This window comes from Anabrus simplex, chromosome 12, assembly GCF_040414725.1.
Source record: "Anabrus simplex isolate iqAnaSimp1 chromosome 12, ASM4041472v1, whole genome shotgun sequence".
Classification (NCBI taxonomy): domain Eukaryota; kingdom Metazoa; phylum Arthropoda; class Insecta; order Orthoptera; family Tettigoniidae; genus Anabrus; species Anabrus simplex.
The window spans coordinates 42,472,272-42,495,226 of NC_090276.1; the positions used below are offsets into that span (position 1 = coordinate 42,472,272).

At 39.8% G+C, this 22,955-nt stretch overlaps 1 protein-coding gene across 1 annotated transcript in view; it reads right to left on the reverse strand.

Moving 5' to 3' along the window:
• The window catches only part of LOC136884126 (hexokinase type 2), a 92,161-nt gene that overhangs the window by 45,579 nt on the left and 23,627 nt on the right, over positions 1–22,955 (reverse strand). The window contains exon 5 of the mRNA XM_068229799.1: positions 8,204–8,419. Coding sequence (XP_068085900.1) covers positions 8,204–8,419 — 216 coding nt within the window. The remainder of the gene's footprint in view (positions 1–8,203; positions 8,420–22,955) is intronic.

Genomic DNA, 22,955 nt, shown 5'->3' on the forward strand with positions numbered 1-22,955 from the left:
AGCCTTTTCTGTTTTACATTTGTATATCGTTTGCGTGCAGCACGATCACAAAGACATTTTACTAACAACAGAATCTGCCGGTGTGGTTTCAGTCTGGGATTCTATATAGGCCATCAGTTTGTACAGCTGCATTGTTGCATCTGCATGAGTCATTGTTTCTTCTGAGTGGAGCGCCAGTTTCATTTTCAAACTCACCATCCCTCTCGTCATTACCTGCCGAGGAACAAGAGGCAATAATTTATTCATCTATCATTATGCCGTAGCCTGAATTACAGTCATTTTTCAACCAGTCATTTACGTCGTTTACAACTACGTCCGAGCATCTGGGAATGCGTGCAGATGTGTCGAGGAACTCAGAAGAGTCCATGGTTTCCCATTCTCAATTCCAGAGATGGTACCTTTGATAGACCATGGCCGACTTACTTCCAATTCCTGTCCTTAACTATCCTTGGCGGAAAAGACATTCAAGAAGAATCAACCCCGTAAAAGAAATACTTCTTGCTTGCGAATTTCGCCAACTGTGGACCCCGTGAAACTTAATGCTTTCTGGCCAGTCTTCTTCTTTTCTCTTCCCAGAACTTCTTCATTCGTTCACTCCTTATTTTTCTCTGCTCATCAGATATTATAAATTTGGGCCTGTTCTTCCGTTGCTCTTCATGAAATTTGTGGTCATCTACTTGAGTTCTGAACTTCTTTCTGTTGAGGATCAATTCTGGTGTTATTTTAATTTCTTCTGTGTCCTTCTTAACCTCCTCCACCCATTTCGTTGTTCTCCTCAATCCAGTTATATATGTAAATATCCTTTTAGCTCAGGCGGTTGTCATTCATTCTGACGAGATGTCCATAAAATTTCAGTCTTCGTTTTTTGCATTGTGTCCGTGATCTTTTCGGAATACTTGTAGAGATCCTCATTTCTCCTTTTCCTCCATGTACCACCCATCGTTTTCTGAGGTCCAAGAATTTTCCTTTCCTGTACTGTACAAGTAAAAATATTTTTTTATTATTTTTGATCTGGATAAACTGGAGATCTGCATTAATGAGGGCCAGATAAACGAGGTTCTTGTGTATATCTTACTACTTCTGTAAAATATGCATGCCTTTATAAAAATTCTGTTGCTATTAGAAGAAATTGGACCGATGACCTAGATATTAGGCCCCTTTAAATAACAAGCATCATCATCATTGGAATAAATTTTAACAATTCTAGGTTCAATTTTTGAAAAAAATGTATGAAAACATTGGTTTAATCTACATGTATGACACCTACGAGTATTTATTTCTGTTACTATAATATTCCAACCAATGTAGAAGATCAAAGTTTAAACTTACTCCTACAGTTCTGTAAGTTTAATCATTGTGAACACAGGCATCTTCCTGCTGCCCTTCATCAGCAAGAGGAGCACAGGAACCACCAGATCCAAGTGGATGGAGGAAAGAAGGCTGGCACATAGTCAGAAAATGAAAGTGTTCTATACCAAGAAGCAGACAGGAAGCTTGGAAACAGAATTAGTTCACGCGAGCTGAGAATGATAATAATATCATTGGCTTCAAGTCCCACTAACTACTTTTTCGATTTTCGGAGGGCTGAAAAGAGATGGATGTAGAAGAACAGGAACTGAAATGAGAATTTATGGAATAGAATAGAATATTCCCATCCCCTAGTTCCGGATCACCATGAACTGAGGAGAGAGTAATCATTTATTGCAATTCATATTATAGCAAACTCTCGATTATCCAGGCTAATCATCAGACAAATTTGCATGGATAACCGAAAACACGGATAATATGATTTTGTACATTTTAATGCACAACGAAACTTATAATAATGCAGAACATACAATAATGTTCGAAAATGCAATAATGTCAAACAATTAACACATTCCATAACCACTTTTTTATCAATAAAGTATACCAATTTAAAAATTAGTTACGTAAAACACTTGAGGTACAAAACATGAATTCTAAGCATTTCTGTTTGCTATTTTGAATGTATCTTAACTGTCTGAACACCAATCCCACAATCATTCACGAATTTCTTTACTGATTCTCCTCTCTCAAACATTTTAATTAATTCAAGCTTTTGTTTTAAAGTTAAAAGTACTTACTTTCGCTTCGTAGCCATGACTGCTATTACTGGATAATCAGAAGTCTGCTGTAGTTAGATAGTTGCATGCTTTTCTTGTTTTTTTATCTACAACTACTACTACTACCTTAAAGATTAAACTTGCACCTAATTACTATTTACCAGGGGCGAATGCTGGTCATGAAAGTCAGGCTTGCTCTTCCATTCGTGAAAGTTGGTGGGGTGGGACATGCATAGTTCTGAATGAATAAAATTCATAAACCCAAAAATCGTTAAATCACATGAACATTTTAATCATGCATTCAAACTGGTTACGTCACACCTTCAAGAATGGCCAAAAGAATAACAATCAGACAAATTTTATAATTATTAACAAATCATGACAAGCCAGTGATTATAAAATTTAAAGAAGTTAACGTCAAACTATGTACACAGAAAAACTGCAACTATTTATTAGTTCTTCCTACTTGAAAACAAACTCTACTCTGCGGCTTCTCTTTACAAAACTATGCGCCGGATAGGGCCTACCATTCTTATTAATGTCCGTTTTCTCTTGGATAGTCCTCCGAGAAAATAGATTTGATAACAAGCTGTCAATAATGCACGGATCGGAACCCATTGCAGCACGTCAAATCATTCAGAATAGATGATCAGGAACTTACAGTACACTACTCACCGACACAACACCCTAGATCTGTAGCTCTCAGACCAGAGCTTCCAACTACACGTTACAAACGTGACAGCTTGGGCAACCGGCCTTGGAGAGAAGAAATCTGCGCGCGCATACATTTCTCGCTGTGTCGACAGCTCCGCTGAAGCTCCTAAGATACGAGCAAGCCTCGCTCAAATCGCCAAGATAAATGCAACATGCGATTTGTATAATGCAGATCTATTACAGATACGGTACATATTGTAATTTTTTTTAACTCGCCTGCTTTAGAAAAATATTGCTCTTGCGCAGTAAGCGTAGCATGCTCGGAGAAATCGCCCCTGCTATTTACACCCAGTCTCTAAATTGTAGCTTTTAAAAATTATTTATTTTTGTCCTAGACATCAACAGTGTACCTTATCCTTATTATTAACTAGCATATGTACCCGTTCCTCACATGGGAATTGGTAATAGATTACATGATTCCTTCATGAATTTATGTGAAGTTACATCCCTGTAATGAAACGTTTAATACATCATGTTAAACTGATATTCTTCCACAAAAGCAAGTGGCAGCAACGTGAAGTATGATAAAACTGAACAAAGTGGAGACAGAATGAGGATGATCACAGAGTTTATTGAATGGTACAGCTCCTGGTCTGAAGTTTTGCATAATTCTCCATACTTCTGGGTTACATATTGTTGTTTATCAGAAACCTGGAGTGGTGTTGTGACTGAACACTCATGACACCAATTGTTTTTTTGTTTTTATTTTGTTGTTTTACGTCGCACCGACACAGGTAGGTCTTATGGCGATGATGAGACAGGAAAGGGCTAGGACTGGGAAGGAAGTGGCCGTGACCTTAATTAAGGTACAGCCCCGGCATTTGCCTGGTGTGAAAATGGGAAACCACGGTAAACCATCTTCAGGGCTGCCGACAGTGGGGTTCGAACCCACTATCTCCTGAATACTGGATACTGGCCGCACGTAAGCGACTGCAGCTATCGAGTTTGGTTGAAACCAATCGTTGACGAAAACTTCTCATTATCTGTTCTATTGAAAAGAGTAAACTGGCTCTTTACTTAAACCCTGTAACCGACCTTGAAATGACATGACAGCAGGTAGAATTCCATTAAGTTTGGTTGTGTGTATTTTGTGGGAGTGGAAAATAACGGTTTTGGTTTCCTATAAACCCGCAGTCAGTTCAGGGATTTAAAAACAATATCGGCTCTAATACCTACCCAAGGACAGGTGGATTCTAAATATGAAGTTTGGTAGAAATATATCCAGTAGTTTTTCAAGTTATATCCGCCTCTGTGGTGTAGTGGTTAGCATGATTAGCTGCCACCCCCAGAGGTCTGGGCTCGATTCCCAGCTCTGCCACGAAATTTGAAAAGTGGTACGAGGGCTGGAACGGGGTCCACTCAGCCTCGCGAGGTCAACTGAGTAGAGGTGGGGTCGATTCCCACCTCAGCCATCCTGGAAGTGGTTTTCCGTGGTTTCCCACTTCTCCTTCAGGCAAATGCCGGGATGGTACCTAACTTAAAGCCACGGCCTCTTCCTTGTCTTTCCCTCCCAATCTTCCCATCCCCCCACAAGGCCCCTGTTCAACATAGCAGGTGAGGCTGCCTGGGCGAGTTACTGGTCATCCTCCCCTGACCCAGAGTCTGAAGCTCCAGAACACTGCCCTTGAGGCGGTAGAGGTGGGATCCCTCGCTGCGTCCGAGGGAAAACCAATCCTGGATGGTAAACAGATTAAGAAGTAAACAGAACAGTTTTCAAGTTCTAAGAACTCAGACAGACAAACAGACAAAAGAGCCAAAATACATGCAGATGGTCCTTATTACACCTGAAACGGATAACTGAACGAAGATTTCGCCAAAATTGTCAATGTACAGACAGACGGTCGTTACAATTTTATTTGTATAGATTAGTGCAAGTATTTGTTTTGATACAAGTCCGAACAGATTTCTCCTTAGCTTAAAATAGACATTGTGAATTAACTGAATGACTGTACGGGTGAATGAATGAATAAACACTCCTCTCCCCCACTCACGGATAGCCACCAACTGGGGAGGAAGCATTTATAATTAAATGAGTGACTGAATGAATTGAATACTTTTAGCCTACATCTACAGAGCCCCAGCAGACAAGGTGAGAACACTTCAGTGTGGATGAATGAATGGGTGCATGAGTGAATAAATGATTGACCTGAATTTAAAAGTCCCTCTCCCAGTCACAGATAATCACCAACTGGGGAGAGAGCCCTTATTAATGAATGGATGAATGAATAGGTGAATCAATGAATTTATTTATTTATTTATTTATTTATTTATTTATTTATTTATTTATTTATTTATTTATTTATTCATTTATTCATTTATTTATTTATTTATTTATTTATTTATTTATTTATTTATTTATTTAGCGTATGATGGTACAGTTGACAATCGACTATGTACAAGTTCTTAACAGGCACCAAAAAAAAAAAAAAATAATAATTGACTCAATATACATACAAAATAATATATATACAAACTCCACATTAAAGAGGTTAATGCGGGGGGGGGGCACTGAGTCTCTTAGAGACGAATGTCCAGCTCTTCCAGCCAAGAGAGTGCCTCAGGGGTCACTTGGTGAATGTCCTTGATGGAACCATCAAAAACTCGCAGAGGGCAGTCCTTCAAAATGTACAGGATGGTTTGCACTTCAGCACTACAGTCACAAGCTGGAGAGTCTTTCCAGCCCCACTGATGCAAAGCAGAAGCACTTCTTCCTACTCTGCAGTGTATCCTGTTCACTGTGGTCCAGGTGGAGCGAGGAAGGTTGAACTCAGGCAGCTATGTATTTGGATCCCTGATGTTGATAATGCCATGAGGGTGTGATTGAGACCATTCGTGTTTCCATATTTTATCAGGCTTAAAATGTGAATTAACTAATTCCTTTTCGTCTTCCAGGCAGGTTTCTGCGACTTGAGTCTCATTACGGCATTTTCATCTGTATCCTGTCCGACTCGTCGGCTGAACGGTCAGCGTACTGGCCTTCGGTTCAGAGGGTCCTGGGTTTGATTCCTGGCCAGGTTGGGGATTTTAACCTTAATTGGTTAATTCCAATGGTACGGGGGCTGGGTGTATGTGTTGTCTTCATAATCATTTTAGCCTCAACATGACATGCAGGTCGCTTACGGGGGTCAAATAGAAAGACCTGCACCTGGCGAGCCGAACCCGTCCTGGGATATCCCGGCACTAAAAGCCATACAACATTTCATTTCATCTGTATCCTGATGTATTGGGAGGTAACTGTTCTTTGCTATCCTGGTCCACAGTCTAACAAGAGCGCTCTGCTATCTGATGTGAGGAGGCTGAATGTTGCTCAGTAATGGTAACCATTGAATAGGAGTAGAGCGCAATGTATCAGGTATAATTCTCGTGGTGCAGTTGGAGATCAACCAGACTAGTGTGGGAGCTATTGAGCAATACAGAGGAGCAATATTCAGCTGGTGGATATACTATTGCTACAGCTCTCAATCTACAGCTATGGAATTCCAGCAGCTGAGGGAGAAATATTTAATCTATTGTAACCTAAGCAGATTCACATGCAATTTAACAGTGCAATGCAACCATGATTCTAAACATTGACATTCTTGGTTTCTTTTCGTACTATGAGAGTTTATATCTATTTGAAGATGGCAGTGTATGAATATGTGGAGATTTCCTTGACCTTCCGTGTTTTCATGTTTGTCGTTGTCTTCTCTTCTATTGGTCCCTCTTCCTACGCTCCCCTGTCATTGTGTTCATCCTATTATGTGTTCCTTTTCATATTCATATCTTTACACATTGTTACTTGGGTAATAGAATAACTAACAATGACAGAAGTAAGGAGAACATAAAATGCAGACTAGCACAAGCAAGGAAGGTCTTTCTTAAGAAAAGAAATTTGCTTACTTCCAACATTGATATAGGAATTAGAAAGATATTTTTGAAGACTTTTGTTTACAGCGTGGCATTGTACGGAAGTGACACGTGGATGATAACAAGCTCAGAAAGAGAACATAAGCTTTTGAAATGGTGGTGTTACAGAAGAATGCTGAAGGTGAGATGTGTAGATTGAATCACAAATGAAGAGATACTGAATCAAACTGGTAATTGGAGATCAATTTAGCTAAATTAGATGAATGCGATGGTAGTGATGGTGATTACTGTACATAATACTAACCAGAGAAACAAAAAGCATGCGATCCAACACTTCGAAAGTGAAGGTATCGGCCAAAGAAAGACTAGGACCATGAAAGGTGTGCAAATGAAAGACTCCCTAACCCTTGGAACCTAACAGTTCGGGGTTGGGAAAGAACGAGAAATTACCAAGGAAGGTCAGATAGGATAGATGAAAGTGAGGAGCCTGGCACAAGCAAGTGGAAGCAATGCCAGAACTCAGCTAAAGGGCTCCATGGTTGCCAACCCATGCTCGCAAGTTGAGAGTCCAGAGAGCCACTTTTAGTTGCCTCTTATGACAGGCAGGGAAATTTGATTAGAAGAAGAAATAGATTGGTAGCACTTGTTCGGCCGGTTTTTGGGGGAAGTGTAAGTGGTAAGAATGGAAGGGGTAGACCAAGGAATGAATATAACAAGCAGATTAGAGCATGTGTAGGGTGTAGTAATTACGAAGAAATGAAAAGGTTAGTTCAGAATAGGGTGGCATGAAGAGATGACTCAAACAACAACAACAACAACATCACCTTTATACAACTTGATTTGACACTTTGTTTGTTCCTTTCCTATACTTCAGTAATTGCAATAAATCACTCTTTTGGTTTCAGCAATACAGAATAGTTCCTATTTCTAAATTCTTGTGTTAACCTCTTAATATACCAATTATTTACAAAATTGTGATCTTTTTTACCTAATTATTTTATTGTTAAAATGGGCTATTTATTGAAAACTAATGACAGTGGTAAAAATAAAAATACATTTTTCAAACTTAACAATGAAATATAAGCCACCAAAAAGTTCCTGCTTTAAAATCCCGAGTATACTTGTGATATTTTTTAGGGGTTCTAAAATAAATAACACAGCACTAAACAGATGGCAAGTAATACAACATGACACTCAATACTGTTCAAATGTTTGTGGCTGTGTGAAATGCCCTAAAACAAGGATCAACACACAATGCTACATTGTTAGAAAGCCGCGAAAACGAACTGCCTGAGTCACCGACATCCACTACGGTTGAGTCAGAGACATCTGTTGGCAAAAATAAGACCCTAAAGTAATAATTTCATAAAAATCTGGCGGAAATATTGAGAAACAACAAGAAACGAGTATATTCGGGCTTTTAAATTAGGTACCGACCAATGAGCGACATTCCCGAGTATACTCGGGATTTTATTTTATATAAATATATAAAACCCCGAGTATACTCGGGCTTTCATGTTAAGAGGTTAAATTACTCTCTTCATAATTAAAATACTTACCCCTCTCCTTTCTAATGCCTCTTGAAGGAGTTTCACCACATCCATCCCGATAACATCAGGGCAATTGAATCCTTTCGCCCAGCGTTGAAGAACTCCCCCTGATAATCCTTCTTGGACTAAAGGAAAGCTGAAGGTAAAACCCAGAGGAAGATACTCTTCTACCAATTCGTGTTCATTGCAGAATCTGAATAAGCATTCAGCAATGTGATCGAACAGCTGAAAATGTAAAACAGAAAGAAAAAAACAATAATACACTTTTATTAGATATCAAAAGTTAATCCACTCTTCTAAAAGGAAAAAGAAAATACTCTTTAACTATAAGTGAAATTCCAAAATTCTCATAAATACTGTGGAAAAGATAAAAGATACAGGTGTGTTATCCACTAGTGCCTTGAAATCTAATCTGATAGTATGGAGTGTCATGTTCCGAACTTTGGCAGATGAGGAGTGCTGCACTAAGGATCTGGTCCCTTTCCCCTGAGACTATTCACCCAAGACACTTTTCACTCAGATAAATTCCCAAAGGATAATTAGTCCAATACAATTCATCCAAAAAACTCATTCTCACCTCACTTTCCAACAATTATATTTCTTTCAAAATGTTTCTGTACTTATTTAAGTTGCCGAAGTGTAGTCCATTTTCTTCAAACACTGTTTCCGGACATAGAAATGCTTCAGTAAGTTAATACAGCGATGATTGAATGCTAATACAATCATTATTTGTTAATACTTGTCCGTAGTGAACGACCTGCATAATATGAATTTACTACGGGTGATGATGATTTGATCCGCTCTGTCAAGTTCGTAATTTTGTACGTTTATTTCACTCATGCATGTTTCGTAGAGCCGTAACTCCCTTCATCAGCTATTTCTACCTCATAAAGCAAGATTTCCTATATCTTAAGATAAATCATAATTCAGCTATACATAAAACACTGTCAGTATATAACCTTATTTTTAACACATACATAATAAACATTTCTTGATAATGTTTGTAATGTGTGTAACATATTAACATGTGTTTTAAAGTGTCATATGAACTTTCACAAGTTTTCTATTTCGACGTCTGGCACTAATGAAGAGAGATTACCTTGTACTTATTATTGAGGTATTTGTAATGGAATATTTGGTACTGGAAAGTAGAATAAGGTGGAGGGTTGAGAATCAGATACAGGAAAATCAGTTTGGTTTCAGAAGTGGAAGGTCAACAATAGAGCCCATTTTCATTATGAGACAACTAATGGAAAAGCATTGGGAGTACAGGAATGATATGATAATTTCATGTGGCTATTTCTAGCCGAGTGCAGCCCTTGTAAGGCAGACCCTCCGATGAGGGTGGGCGGCATCTGCCATGTGTAGGTAACTGCATGTTATTGTGGTGGAGGATAGTGTTATGTGTGGTGGGTGAGTTGCAGGGATGTTGGGGACAACACAAACACCCAGCCCTCCGACCATTAGAATTAACCAATGAAGGTTAAAATCCACGACCCGGCCGGGAATCGAACCCGGGACCATCTGAACCGAAGGCCAGTACGCTGACCATTCAGCCAACGAGTCGGATACGGGAATGATATGCTGATGACATTCATTGACATTGAAAAGGCATATGACAGTGTCCCCAGAACGAAAGTTTGGGACAGTCTGGTGCGAAAAGGAATTGGACAGGGATTAATAAAAATGATCATGGCATTGTATAAGGAATGTTGTAGTTGCGTGCAAACACAAGTTGGCAGGACAAGTTGGTTCAAAATAACTAATGGGCTGAGACAGGGAAGTGTTCTATCACCAATCCTGTTTACAATAGTAATGGATGACATCATGAGAACAGCAAAAGCAGCATGTGGAGGAAGAGAAATAAACATGATGTTATTTGCAGATGATATTGTGATTTGGGGAGAAGACGACAGGAAGGTTCAAGAACAGTTGAATGTGGTGAATGGGAAGATCGAAGAATGTGGATTGAAAATAAGTGTAGAAAAGAGTAAAACTCTTGTTATGACTAGAGGGGAGAAAGAAGGGAAAGGTCAGATTAGACTTGCAGACAAGCCACTGGAAGTAGTGGAAACGTTTAAATACCTGGGGAGTGAATTAATGGAGAATGCTCGACTGGATGCTGAGATTAGTAAAAGGATTCAAGCTGGAAGTTGTTTCTATCATAGTGTAACAAACATGTTATGGGACAAAGATGTGCCAACAGAAGCAAAGGATACTATGTACAAGATGTACTACGTACCCATAACAACTTACGGAGCAGAAACTTGGACAATGACAAAGAAGGATGAGAACTGAATACAGGCAGCCGAAATGAAATTCTTGTGGAGTATGATACAGAAGAGTAGAAGAGACAAAATAGGGAATGAGAAAATCCGGGAAGAAATTGGAGTGGAAAAAATTAATGATAGAATAGAGAAGAGCCGACTAAGATGGTTTGGGCACATAAAGCGAATGAGCGATGAAAGAATGCCAAAAAAGGTGATGGAAATGCAAATCCAAGGAAGGAGAGGCCATGGACGATTACGATTGAGATGGAAGGATACCATCCAACGCAGCATTATAGAAAGAAACCTGGACTGGGACACAGTGTTGGAGGAGGAGTGGTGGAAAGACCGAAGAAAGTGGAGAGGAACCATATTTGCCCCTACCCGGCTACAGCTGGATAAAGGGAAATGATGATGCTGATGATGTAATGATGATGATATTTTAAGTTACTTTCTGCAAATTTCTTATGTCTTAGCATCTGTTTTTAAGTATTATTTTACACTACGTGTGTGTCATTTTTTATTGTTTTTTTTTAATGTACTTCCTTTTTATCCTCCTTCTGTTATATAGAAATTACTTCTTTTCATATACTTTCTTGTAATGAAAGTTTTCATGTAATTTATGTTATTCTGACTGGTTCACTACAAATAAAGGAGTGCAACAGGGCAGCACTTTGTCACCTCTCCTGTTCATTATGGTGATGGATAAAGTAATGCAAGAGAGTGAAGAATTAATCTAATGAGGACTTCACTGCATTAACGTCCGAATCGTTGGCTGAACGGTCAGCGTACTGGCCTTCGGTTCAGAGGGTCCCGGGTTTGATTCCCGGCCGGGTCATGGATTTTAACCTTAATTGGTTCATTCCAATGGCACGGGGGCTGGGTGTATGTGTTGTCTTCATCATCATTTCATCCTCATCACGACGCGCAGGTTGCCTACAGGCGTCAATTAGAAAGACCTGCACCTGGCGAGCCGAACCTGTCCTGGGATATCCCGGCACTAAAAGCCACATGACATTTCACATTTCACTGTATTAACACTAGAACCGCAGCGATCTGTATAGCCCCTAGAACCGCGGCTGAGTCACTTACGACCCACCCCTCCTTTTTGTGATTATTAATCTTTTCCGAGGTACGGTAAAGTGTTCATGACATATTTGGAGTCTTCCTCTACCACCATCCAATACTTCTGCCCATATTTGTCTGGTTTTGAGGCTATAAACTGCGTAAATTCACAGCGGCATTTCTAAGGGAAGAGCTGCTTGTCAACAGTTATATATGCTCCAGGTACACTGGGAATTTGCAATGAAGGCGTATCAGATTTCTGATACCAATGCAAATTTGTCTTCTTTTAGTCTTTCTGACCTTGTAGATTTAACGTCAAATCTCAAGAAATGCATTATTTCTCTGAATCTATCACGAACTATTATTGATTTTACAAAAGGATTGCCCCACTTCTCTGAGTCCAGTTCTGAGCCTTTAGCTCCTATGGCACCGTGAATGTACAATATAGCAAGAAAGGCTTCCACCTCCTCAATCTTAAGCCACCAATCATCTGAGAACAGTACACTATGTGCGTCTGTCTCAGTAAATTTCACAATATGTTTCAAAATCTTGTCCGTGATTGTAAGTCGCCAAGCACTTGCGCAAGTCTCATTCACATTTCGTTCAGCATGTGCAGTAGGTCCAGCATGATCTCTGAACACAATATGACACAATTTGAGCTCCATGTCTATCAGCTGTAACTTCACCAATTACCCCAACTTTCCAGGTCGTACAATCTGGAGATACAATTTCTGTATCTGCTGGAAGCTGATTCAGGCTCTCAACACAAAACCTGCCTCGTTTCACTGATGACGCATCCTCTCCGTTATCGTCAAATTGTACAATTCCTTGTCCATTAGTGATCGCCTCCTCTCCCGTTGAAGGAACTGAACATTGCTCCTGGCCACGCCCCCTTTGACGACCGCAAGAAGTCCCTGGCATTGCAAGAGTTTATTAGATACAATGTTAAAGTTTGTCTTAGTTTTTCCACCCGAAAATAATATTTACAACAAGTAAAAATGCACCAGGCTATATAAACCTAATAGCCTGAACATAAAAATCACAGTGATAAAGAAACTGTAAATTAAATACTTTTAGGCCTGAAATTTGCAAAGTATGTAAAATTATAATCCATACGTTGCAAAATGAAGTTTAGAAATACATACTTGCTCTATCAGGATTTGCTACAGCTTCAAATGGCATGACATCATCATCTTCTGATGACGAACCTGAAGGTACGAGCTGTGATCCTTCATCAGACGAAAAATCCATGGATTCCCCTTCAGATTCCTCATCGGAAATGCCATTTATGGCATCAATAATATTTTGTTCAGTAGTAAGTCTTTGACGTGCGGCCACTGACAACTATTCACACACTATCTACACACCAATACTGCAAAACTAACAACCTACTATACAACAAAGCGTGAGTAGTGAGTGACCCAGCTGCAGTTCTAGTGTTAATCTTCACACACAATGTGGTGATTTGGGGAGAAACAGGAGAAGAAGTTCAACAGAAATTAAACACTTGGCACCAGCAGTTTAAGCAATTTGGCCTAAAAATCAGCCATACAAAAACAGTAGTGATGCCAGTCAGCAGGCAGGCCCTACAGGTCAACATCAAACTGGATGGCGAGAAACTAGAAAACGTTAACCATTTTCAATATCTTGGTGGTATTGATGCAAAGTCCTCTGCTGAAATCACTAACAGAGTCCAAAAAGGAGCACAATTTTATCACCAAGTTAGGTCTCTTTTATTGGATAACCAATACCTTCACACAAGTATGAAGGATGGGTTCTCCACCTAATCAATATTTTATTTTACATAGTGTCAATATTATTTACATAAAAAGACAGTACCGGTTTTGACCTGTAAATAGGTCACCTTCAGCTGTTGAAGAACCTGCTTAATAGCAACTGTACAGAATAAATACTACTAAAATTAAAATTAAACAAGAATGTCATTAAAATAAACATGAATGCCACTATTCTAAAAACTACTTAATGTTAAGATATTGTAACCGTAAATTTGGTACTTCGGTAGAGATGAGACGCAGGGCGTGTACCAGTCGCTGAAGTGCACACAGAGGGAGAGGGTTTGTTAACAGAAATCTTAAAAACTTGTGTTTCAGAGTTTATTAAAAAATTTAAATTAATATCACCTCTGTACAGCATATACAGTCGAAAACGTTCCTTGACCTATGGCTGGCGATGTCCTTGGATTCCGGCAGCTCCACATTCCATAGCAACGAACCACCATTCGTCCCCCGATGGAAGTTCTAGAAGATCTATTCGGTGCTTTGAAGATCCATGGCGTCGAGGTAGTCCTTGTAAATGGTGAACATAAATGAACATCGTTCAGCTCTGGGGCGAGTTAGTGCAACGGCTGCTTCTGCACAGATGATAGAGTGTTTATAAATGCTTTTGACAAAGTCCAAACACAAAATGTCTCGGTGAAATGTCACTTAACTTTATCACATGTCAAGTGAAAGAAACATTCACAAAGTAAAGTCCACTCGGAACTGATTGTCCAGTTTAAAGTTATTTAAAGTTTGTTGCACCTATTACAACGTGAAGTAAGTTCATTGAAGCACTGTTCAATTTAAATGAAATAAAGACGTTCCGCTCGTGAATCAAACTCGTTCACGTGTTGAAACCAAAAGACGAAATTAACTGTGTACTGACAGTCCTTGGTTTGACTGTTCATAAACTAAATGTGCGCAGAATTGAAATACACTGTTCATTAGAGTAGAAATGCACTGTTCATTAAAATAGAGATGCGCTGTTCACACCTGCACAGTTCAAAAATGTCGACACAATTTACGGATTGGTAATTTAAATTTGGATTAAATACAGTTTATAACTTAAAGTATCGAGTCCTCGGCAAGGAGCAATCAGTTTTAAGTCCATCAAATTTCAATTTCGAACACTCGAAGATATTTGCGGGTCTTGGACACTCGTATAGAGTAACAGTCAATAAATAATGTCCAGACGATACACAATTCACCTCACGTCCTATCGGAGTAAAAGGTTGTCACAATATAAGGAAATCTGAATAAGTCCACATTCAACGTGACTATATTAAAGTCCACGAACTTGAAACTTAGCAGCGGCTTCACGTTCGGTTACCGCACCCGCGAACTGACTGCGCGAATACGACAGTCTAGTGTGCTTATAGAAATCCCGGCCGCAAACTGGTATCACATTCTGCAGCGCACTGCTGCTCACTATAACAAGCTGTAACACACATTGACACACTGATCTGCTGAGCGAAGCAGCACGTATTTATATTTGATCCGAAACTTGTAGAACATTCTGCATCAATCCAGGCTTCGTAGTGTAGCGAGGCATGCTGTGACGTCACCCGCTCACTACGTCACACGCGCGCAGCTGTTGCTTGCTGCCTGGTCAGTTCTTCGTAAGCGGACCGGAGCATAACACGTAAGTTTAAGATTTTCATAACGGGGGCTTAGTCTGTACCGCCGTTACCGGTACATCTCCCCCTCCTCCTGGGGAAAAGAAAATTCAATAGGATTTTCTTTTAATGATATTCTCTCCTGAAATATTTCTTTAGGTTGGCTGCATTGTAAATACCCTCGATGCTTCCATCCAGTTTATTAATTTTGTATGCCCCGTTCTCAAGAACCTCTGCAATCCTATATGGTCCTACATAAAGTGGGCAAAACTTTGCATAAATGCGAAGTTCGGGATGTGAAACAGCTGGTTTTCTTATCAAAACATAATCATTGACCCTAAGTGGTTGTCGAAACGCGCGGTTTCGGTATCGGTTCTCTCTGATTCTAGCAGCATGTCTGAGCTTCTCCCTTGTTGCGTCCACGCGAGTCTGATGAGTAATTGCTGGATCTTGAGGTGATGGTAATACTTGGTCCCATGGCCTGTCAGGCATGACATCTCTATGTACAGTCATGGGGATGTCCTGCGTAGACTCATGAACAGTTGAATTTACACATTGCTGCATCACGGGTAAGACTTCGATCCATTTCCAGTGTTGAGTTCTGCAATACAAACGGCAAAACCTTGCAATCTCGCGCATGATTCTCTCAGCGGGATTAGCCTCTGGGTGTCGAATAGAATTCATAATGTGTCTTATACCGAGTTCTTCAAGTACTGTTTGGAACTCCATAGATGTAAATTGGGGTCCATGATCGGTGAGTAGGAACTCCGGTTTTCCCATCTCTGGAATAACGTTTTTCTTGATCCTTCGGAGGATGTTTCCAGCATTAGCCTTCTGTATGGGCAGTAGCATCGTATACTTAGAGAAGACATCTACTGCCACCACAATGTGCCTGTTGCCGCGGTTCGCCTTGGGGAGTGGCCCGTATAGGTCTAAAGCCAATATTTCACCAGGTTTTTCGGGAAGAAGTGGCTTTGGAAACTCCCTCAACAATCTATTATTAGGCTTAGTTCGTTGGCAGACATCACAAGTTCGGAGAACGTTTCTAATATCACGTCTCATGTACTCCCAAGTGAACTTTTCCTTTATGATCATCATTACTTTATCCGTGCCGGCATGTCCAGATATTGAATGACAGTGCCAGATAATGTTGGACCTTAAGCGTGGAGGAGCATAAATTCGGCGTTTGGTTTTGGCATGATCAAGATACTTATACAGTAATCCATCATGAAAGTAAAAAGATTGAGCCAACATTGAGATGCGAAAATAGTCATCGTCATTTGCAGGAATCAAACCCTTAAAAAATCTAATCAATTCTCGGGATTTCCTATCTCTCCCCTGTGCTTGAGGTAAGTACTGTAATTTCCTAAGAAATTCCTCATCTTCGTTGCTCATGACTTCTATGTGATGACTAGTGACGACATCGACTGGATTGCGGCTTAAAGCATCAGCTAGGATGTTCTTTCTTCCTGGTCTGTGAATAACAGTTATGTTGAACTGCTGAATAAAAAGTGCCCACCGGGTTACTCTCTCGCTAGTTAGATCAGAAGACATGATAAATGTGAGGGCTTTGTGATCCGTGTAGATGGTCACGGGATACCCATATATAATCTTCCTCCAGTACAACAAGGAATATACAATAGCAAGAGCCTCAAGTTCCGTAATAGTATAGGACCTCTCATGTGGTCTCAACTTCCTGCTCATGAATGAAATAAAGATGCGGACATCAGGCTTCTTAGGATCGATTTGGTATAGCGCTGCACCGATGCCTACGGAGCTGGCGTCGCACTCAAGGCAAAAGGGCCATTCAAAGTTAGGATATGCTAACCGTACGCTTCCCTGAAGCATCTTCTTTGTTTCGGAAAAAGCCTCCTCGCATTCTTTTGACCATTTCCACTTATTATTTTTCTTGAGCAGCAGCTGCAACGGCGCTACCGTTTTGGTGTAATCCGGGCAATGCTGTGCAAAGAACTGACATAGTCCCAGAAATTGTCTCACATGTTTAATTTTTGTGGGTTTCGGGAAATCCAAAATACTTTGAATCTTGGCCGGATTAGGCCTGATCCCGTCTCCACTGATGAGGTGACCCAAGAACAGTACCTCTGTCTTAAAAAACTGGCTTTTACAGGCATTTATCTTAAAATTTTTGGTTTTGAGTTCGTTGAGTACCTTATTAACGTCTTCAATGTGTTGCTCTAAGGACTCCGAAGCTATCAGGATATCATCAACATAAATCGTTGCGATTTTTTTAATCTCATCGGATAATTGATTCTCAAGAGCCCTGATGAGAACTGCCCCTGAATTCTTGATCCCGAAAGGGAGACGATTGAATGCATATGTAATGTTTTCGAAAATGAAGCCTGTAAATTTCCTGCTATCCTCTGCCAATAAGATGTGAAAGTAAGATGACGTCATATCCATAGTAGAGAAGAGCTTCATGCCTCTAAATTTCCGGATGACATCCCTGAGTGAAGGTGGGTGGTCATGTTCCAATACAAGTCTGTCATTGAGCATGCGCGCGTCTAGGCACAAACGCAGACTGCCATTCGGTTTTTTTACAATAGCCAAGGGGTTTAGATACGGAGTGACACATTTAGAAATGATACCATTATTTTCCATTTCCTTTATCACCATCCTGGCTTCCTCTCGGTACTTCTCAGGAACTGGATAGGGCCGTTTTTTATAAGGAGAGGTGTCCTTGACGTTCAATTGGTATTCAAAATCTCTAATAACGCCTGGTTTGTCATCAAAAACGTCAGGGAATTTCTCAAATATTTGTCGAGTTGCTTCTGCCACGCGGGAATCGAACTCTGGGCTTTCAGCCGCACTGGTGAGAAATATGAAGTGATCACGACCTTCGTCGAATATATCCTCAAAAATGGGCACTTCCTGGCCCTCGACGGGTCCCTCTTGACCGGGTCTACCCCCTTCGCAATCTATTTCATCGGCAGGCAAAGCATCGCTCATCTTGCCTCCAGTTTCTATGAATGGGGTACCCAGACCTTGGCACTTGAAATTATTACAGTCTACCAGCTGCAACTCTACAGAGTCGATATTAAAAAATCGTATGACGTTGGCAGGATAATCAATGATTCCCCCATACTTGGCTAGGAAATCTGACCCTAGGATGACGTTGAATTTCATCGGCGAAATAACTAGGAATATATGCTCGAACTGGACACCTTCAATGTCAAATGTAACAAAAGCTTGAAATTTACATTTGATATGCTTGTCCGGTACTATCCCTTTAATTTTAATCTGTGCGACTGGTATCAATAACATGTCTTTTCCTCCCTTCAACATTTCAATTAACCTCTCAGACATCAATGAAGCTTGAGCTCCAGAATCGATTAAGGCAGTTACATAAAGGGTATCCAAAGTAATATTAATAACTGGAAGACTTCGCTGGACCTTCGGTGTTGTAGGAGTGGGATCTTCATACAAGAGATCTGAGTCATCCAAGTACCAGTAATTAATATTAGTGACACAAATTATTTCCCCTCTACTACGGTTTTCAGGCAATCTTATTGTTGTGTTGTCGAAGTTTTTTTTTTAATTGCGCCTGTCGATTCGAGGTTGGTCGCAGGCGTCGTGTTCTGTCTTCTGGCATGCTCTTGATATTCTAAAGAGGTAGCGCCAGGTAATCCTTCATCCCGGTTTCGATTCTGGATATATTCGCGAGTTTCTCTCCATCTTTTTTCGATCTCGGCTCTCGGCGAATCTCTATCTCGAGTAAGTGATTCGGTAGGTTTCTTCCACGTTTGATTACGTCTATAAGGCGCACTTTGCCTGTATGGACGTCTCCTGAATCGTCGGAAATGAGATAACGGATCTCTCCGTGGTTCTACTTCCTCACGGGGTTCGGGATTCGATCTTGGCGGGTTATTAACTTCGACATGGTTAGTTGCAACCTCTTTCGTCTTAGTAACCCTAGGTAGATTTTGTGTATGTGCAGTGTCAAGTTTCCTTAATAAATCATCAAGTTGTTCTAGGTCTTGAACATTGGCTGCCACAAGAATTTCTTGTACATGCGCCGGAAATTGTAAAGTTATTACCTGTATTAACTCCTGTTCTGGCAAAGGAGGATCAAAGAATTGCATCTTCTTTAATTGGGAAATGAGAAAATCAGAATATTGTGAAGAATTAATAGCTGTGTTGTATCTCCTAGAGTATAATTGTAACTTAATCAAATGCTGAATTTCCGAATTCCAAAACCTCTTCAACAAGGCTTCCTTGAACTCATCATAGGTTTTAATGTTAAATTTAAATGCTGTGTACCAATTTAGTGCTTTCCCCTCCAATAATCTAGAAGCTATCCTCAATTGATGATCGGATCGTACTTTATTCTCTTGAAAATACTCTTCGATATTGAGAAGGAATTCTTTCGCTGTGTACTCTTCCTTTCCGGAAAATTTTGCAGGTTTATCGTCTGAAAATTTTAAGACTGTGGAAATGCTAGAAGTATCTCCACTAGACCCTTGACACTGGTGTGTAGACACCTCCTTCTCCACCTGAGAGATTCTATTATCAATCGTCTCTATTTTTCCTTGCAATTCGACCTTGATAGTCTTAACTTGCCCACGGATGGAGTTTTCCACACTCTGGACTTCCTTTTCGAGGTCCTGCTTCACTTCATTTACATCGCGGCCTATGCGAATGATTTGAGTATGTGCGCTATCTAATTGATTTTTTACATGCTTATCTGTTTCCTCCTGCTTTGTTTTAAGTAAATTAACCTCATTACTTATTTTCTGAAAGTTAGTCTTAAAAGATTCATGGATGTTATCCTGAATAGAGGCTATTCTTGCTTGTGCCTGTGATAACTGACCATGAGATTCTTTGAATTCTGCCTTTAAGCTTTCAACTTCCTTAATCAATTGATGTGAGGTAGGAAAAGAAGCTTTTAAGTCTTCAACTATTTGTAGTTTAAGGTCCTGTTTTACTGTTTCTAAGTCACGGGTGAGGCGTTCGTTTATTTCCGTAAACTTAGAATTAATCTTCGCATTAGTTTCTGAGAATCGTTTTTCAATCTCAGAACCAGCTTTAGTAAGCCTATTTTCCAAATTAGCATTAACTTCGGTAAACTTGGTATTAATTATTTTAGTTACTTGTGTGATACGACTTTCTAAGTTGGCTGCAGTTGCGGTACTGGTCTCATTGATACGAGTGTTAATCTCATTAATACGAGATTCTAAAGTAGTACCTAATTGAGCAGTTACGGCATTAGCCTCGTTAATACGAGCTTGTAAATCAGCACCTAATTGAGCAGTTGCGGCATTAGCCTCGGTAATACGAGCTTGTAAATCAGCACCTACTTGAGCAGTTGCGGCATTAGCCTCGGTAATACGAGCTTGTAAATCAGCACCTACTTGAGCATGCGATTTGGCGATACGTTCATTTAAGCTAATCTTAAGAGCTTCAATAGCAGCTAAAATATTTTCCATTTTGATGGTAATATATTTAAATCAAGTAACAAGAAAATCATAAATCACTTGAAAAAAATTCAGATATCACCATTATTGTCCAATGGTTAAAAGTTCATGTTCAAAGTCATTCAAAGAGAAAAATTTCCAAGACATTTAACACACAAAAATGATCCCATATCATTGATAACACTTCTTATTATAGAGAAGTTAAATCTTGTTAGAAAGTTCACTGTAATATTAATAGTTATTCCACATAAAGCACTGGAAATGTATCTGAATTAAATTACTAAGTCACACGATTTAGTGCGATTTTGTCTATCACTGCATTTCTTAATTATTACTAGTACTTCAAAATTGAGCTTAGAATGGTTAAGTGTCAATTTAATGTCTACTGCACTCATAATTAAGTTCTGATATTGCTGAAGCGCTAATTTCTAATTTTACTGCACTCCAAATCGGCCCCGATACGACTGGGGCGCCAATTTCTACCCCTCTCCTCTGTAACCGTAAATTTGGTACTTCGGTAGAGATGAGACGCAGGGCGTGTACCAGTCGCTGAAGTGCACACAGAGGGAGAGGGTTTGTTAACAGAAATCTTAAAAACTTGTGTTTCAGAGTTTATTAAAAAATTTAAATTAATATCACCTCTGTACAGCATATACAGTCGAAAACGTTCCTTGACCTATGGCTGGCGATGTCCTTGGATTCCGGCAGCTCCACATTCCATAGCAACGAACCACCATTCGTCCCCCGATGGAAGTTCTAGAAGATCTATTCGGTGCTTTGAAGATCCATGGCGTCGAGGTAGTCCTTGTAAATGGTGAACATAAATGAACATCGTTCAGCTCTGGGGCGAGTTAGTGCAACGGCTGCTTCTGCACAGATGATAGAGTGTTTATAAATGCTTTTGACAAAGTCCAAACACAAAATGTCTCGGTGAAATGTCACTTAACTTTATCACATGTCAAGTGAAAGAAACATTCACAAAGTAAAGTCCACTCGGAACTGATTGTCCAGTTTAAAGTTATTTAAAGTTTGTTGCACCTATTACAACGTGAAGTAAGTTCATTGAAGCACTGTTCAATTTAAATGAAATAAAGACGTTCCGCTCGTGAATCAAACTCGTTCACGTGTTGAAACCAAAAGACGAAATTAACTGTGTACTGACAGTCCTTGGTTTGACTGTTCATAAACTAAATGTGCGCAGAATTGAAATACACTGTTCATTAGAGTAGAAATGCACTGTTCATTAAAATAGAGATGCGCTGTTCACACCTGCACAGTTCAAAAATGTCGACACAATTTACGGATTGGTAATTTAAATTTGGATTAAATACAGTTTATAACTTAAAGTATCGAGTCCTCGGCAAGGAGCAATCAGTTTTAAGTCCATCAAATTTCAATTTCGAACACTCGAAGATATTTGCGGGTCTTGGACACTCGTATAGAGTAACAGTCAATAAATAATGTCCAGACGATACACAATTCACCTCACGTCCTATCGGAGTAAAAGGTTGTCACAATGTAAGGAAATCTGAATAAGTCCACATTCAACGTGACTATATTAAAGTCCACGAACTTGAAACTTAGCAGCGGCTTCACGTTCGGTTACCGCACCCGCGAACTGACTGCGCGAATACGACAGTCTAGTGTGCTTATAGAAATCCCGGCCGCAAACTGGTATCACATTCTGCAGCGCACTGCTGCTCACTATAACAAGCTGTAACACACATTGACACACTGATCTGCTGAGCGAAGCAGCACGTATTTATATTTGATCCGAAACTTGTAGAACATTCTGCATCAATCCAGGCTTCGTAGTGTAGCGAGGCATGCTGTGACGTCACCCGCTCACTACGTCACACGCGCGCAGCTGTTGCTTGCTGCCTGGTCAGTTCTTTGTAAGCGGACCGGAGCATAACACGTAAGTTTAAGATTTTCATAACGGGGGCTTAGTCTGTACCGCCGTTACCGGTACAATATATACCTATGGTACAGTTATGGGGTTTTACCCTGGCCCCATGATTTCTACATATTTCAAAAATTATATTTGCTGAGGTTGAAACTGGATACAATTCTTAGAGTTCATAAAGAATCACTGACATTCTGGTGTCAAGCATGAATATCTATGTTAAATGCCAACACTATGTCCAACGGTTTTATGAGATGTTTCAAAGTGCATGTTGGGCCGCAAATATACAAATTCATTAGAATAAGAGATTCAGTAACCTGTTTACAGATACATAGCCTATTCACAGTCTATATCAATGCTGAAAAACATGTTAGTGAATGCCACTATTCTAAAAAATACTTAATGTTAAGATATACACATATGGTACAGTTTTGGGGTTTAAGGGCTTTTATCCTGGCTGCATGATTTCTACATATATTTCAAAAATTATATTTGTTGAGGTTGAAATTGGATACAATTCTTAGATTTTATTAAGAATCACTGACATTCTGGTGTCAGGCTTGGATATCTAATGTTAAATGCCAACACTATGTCCAACAGTTTTATGAGATGATTCAAAGTGCATTGCTGGGCCGCAAATATGCGTGGACATCGGGTTCATTGGAATAAAAGGTTTAGTAACCTGTTTACAGATACA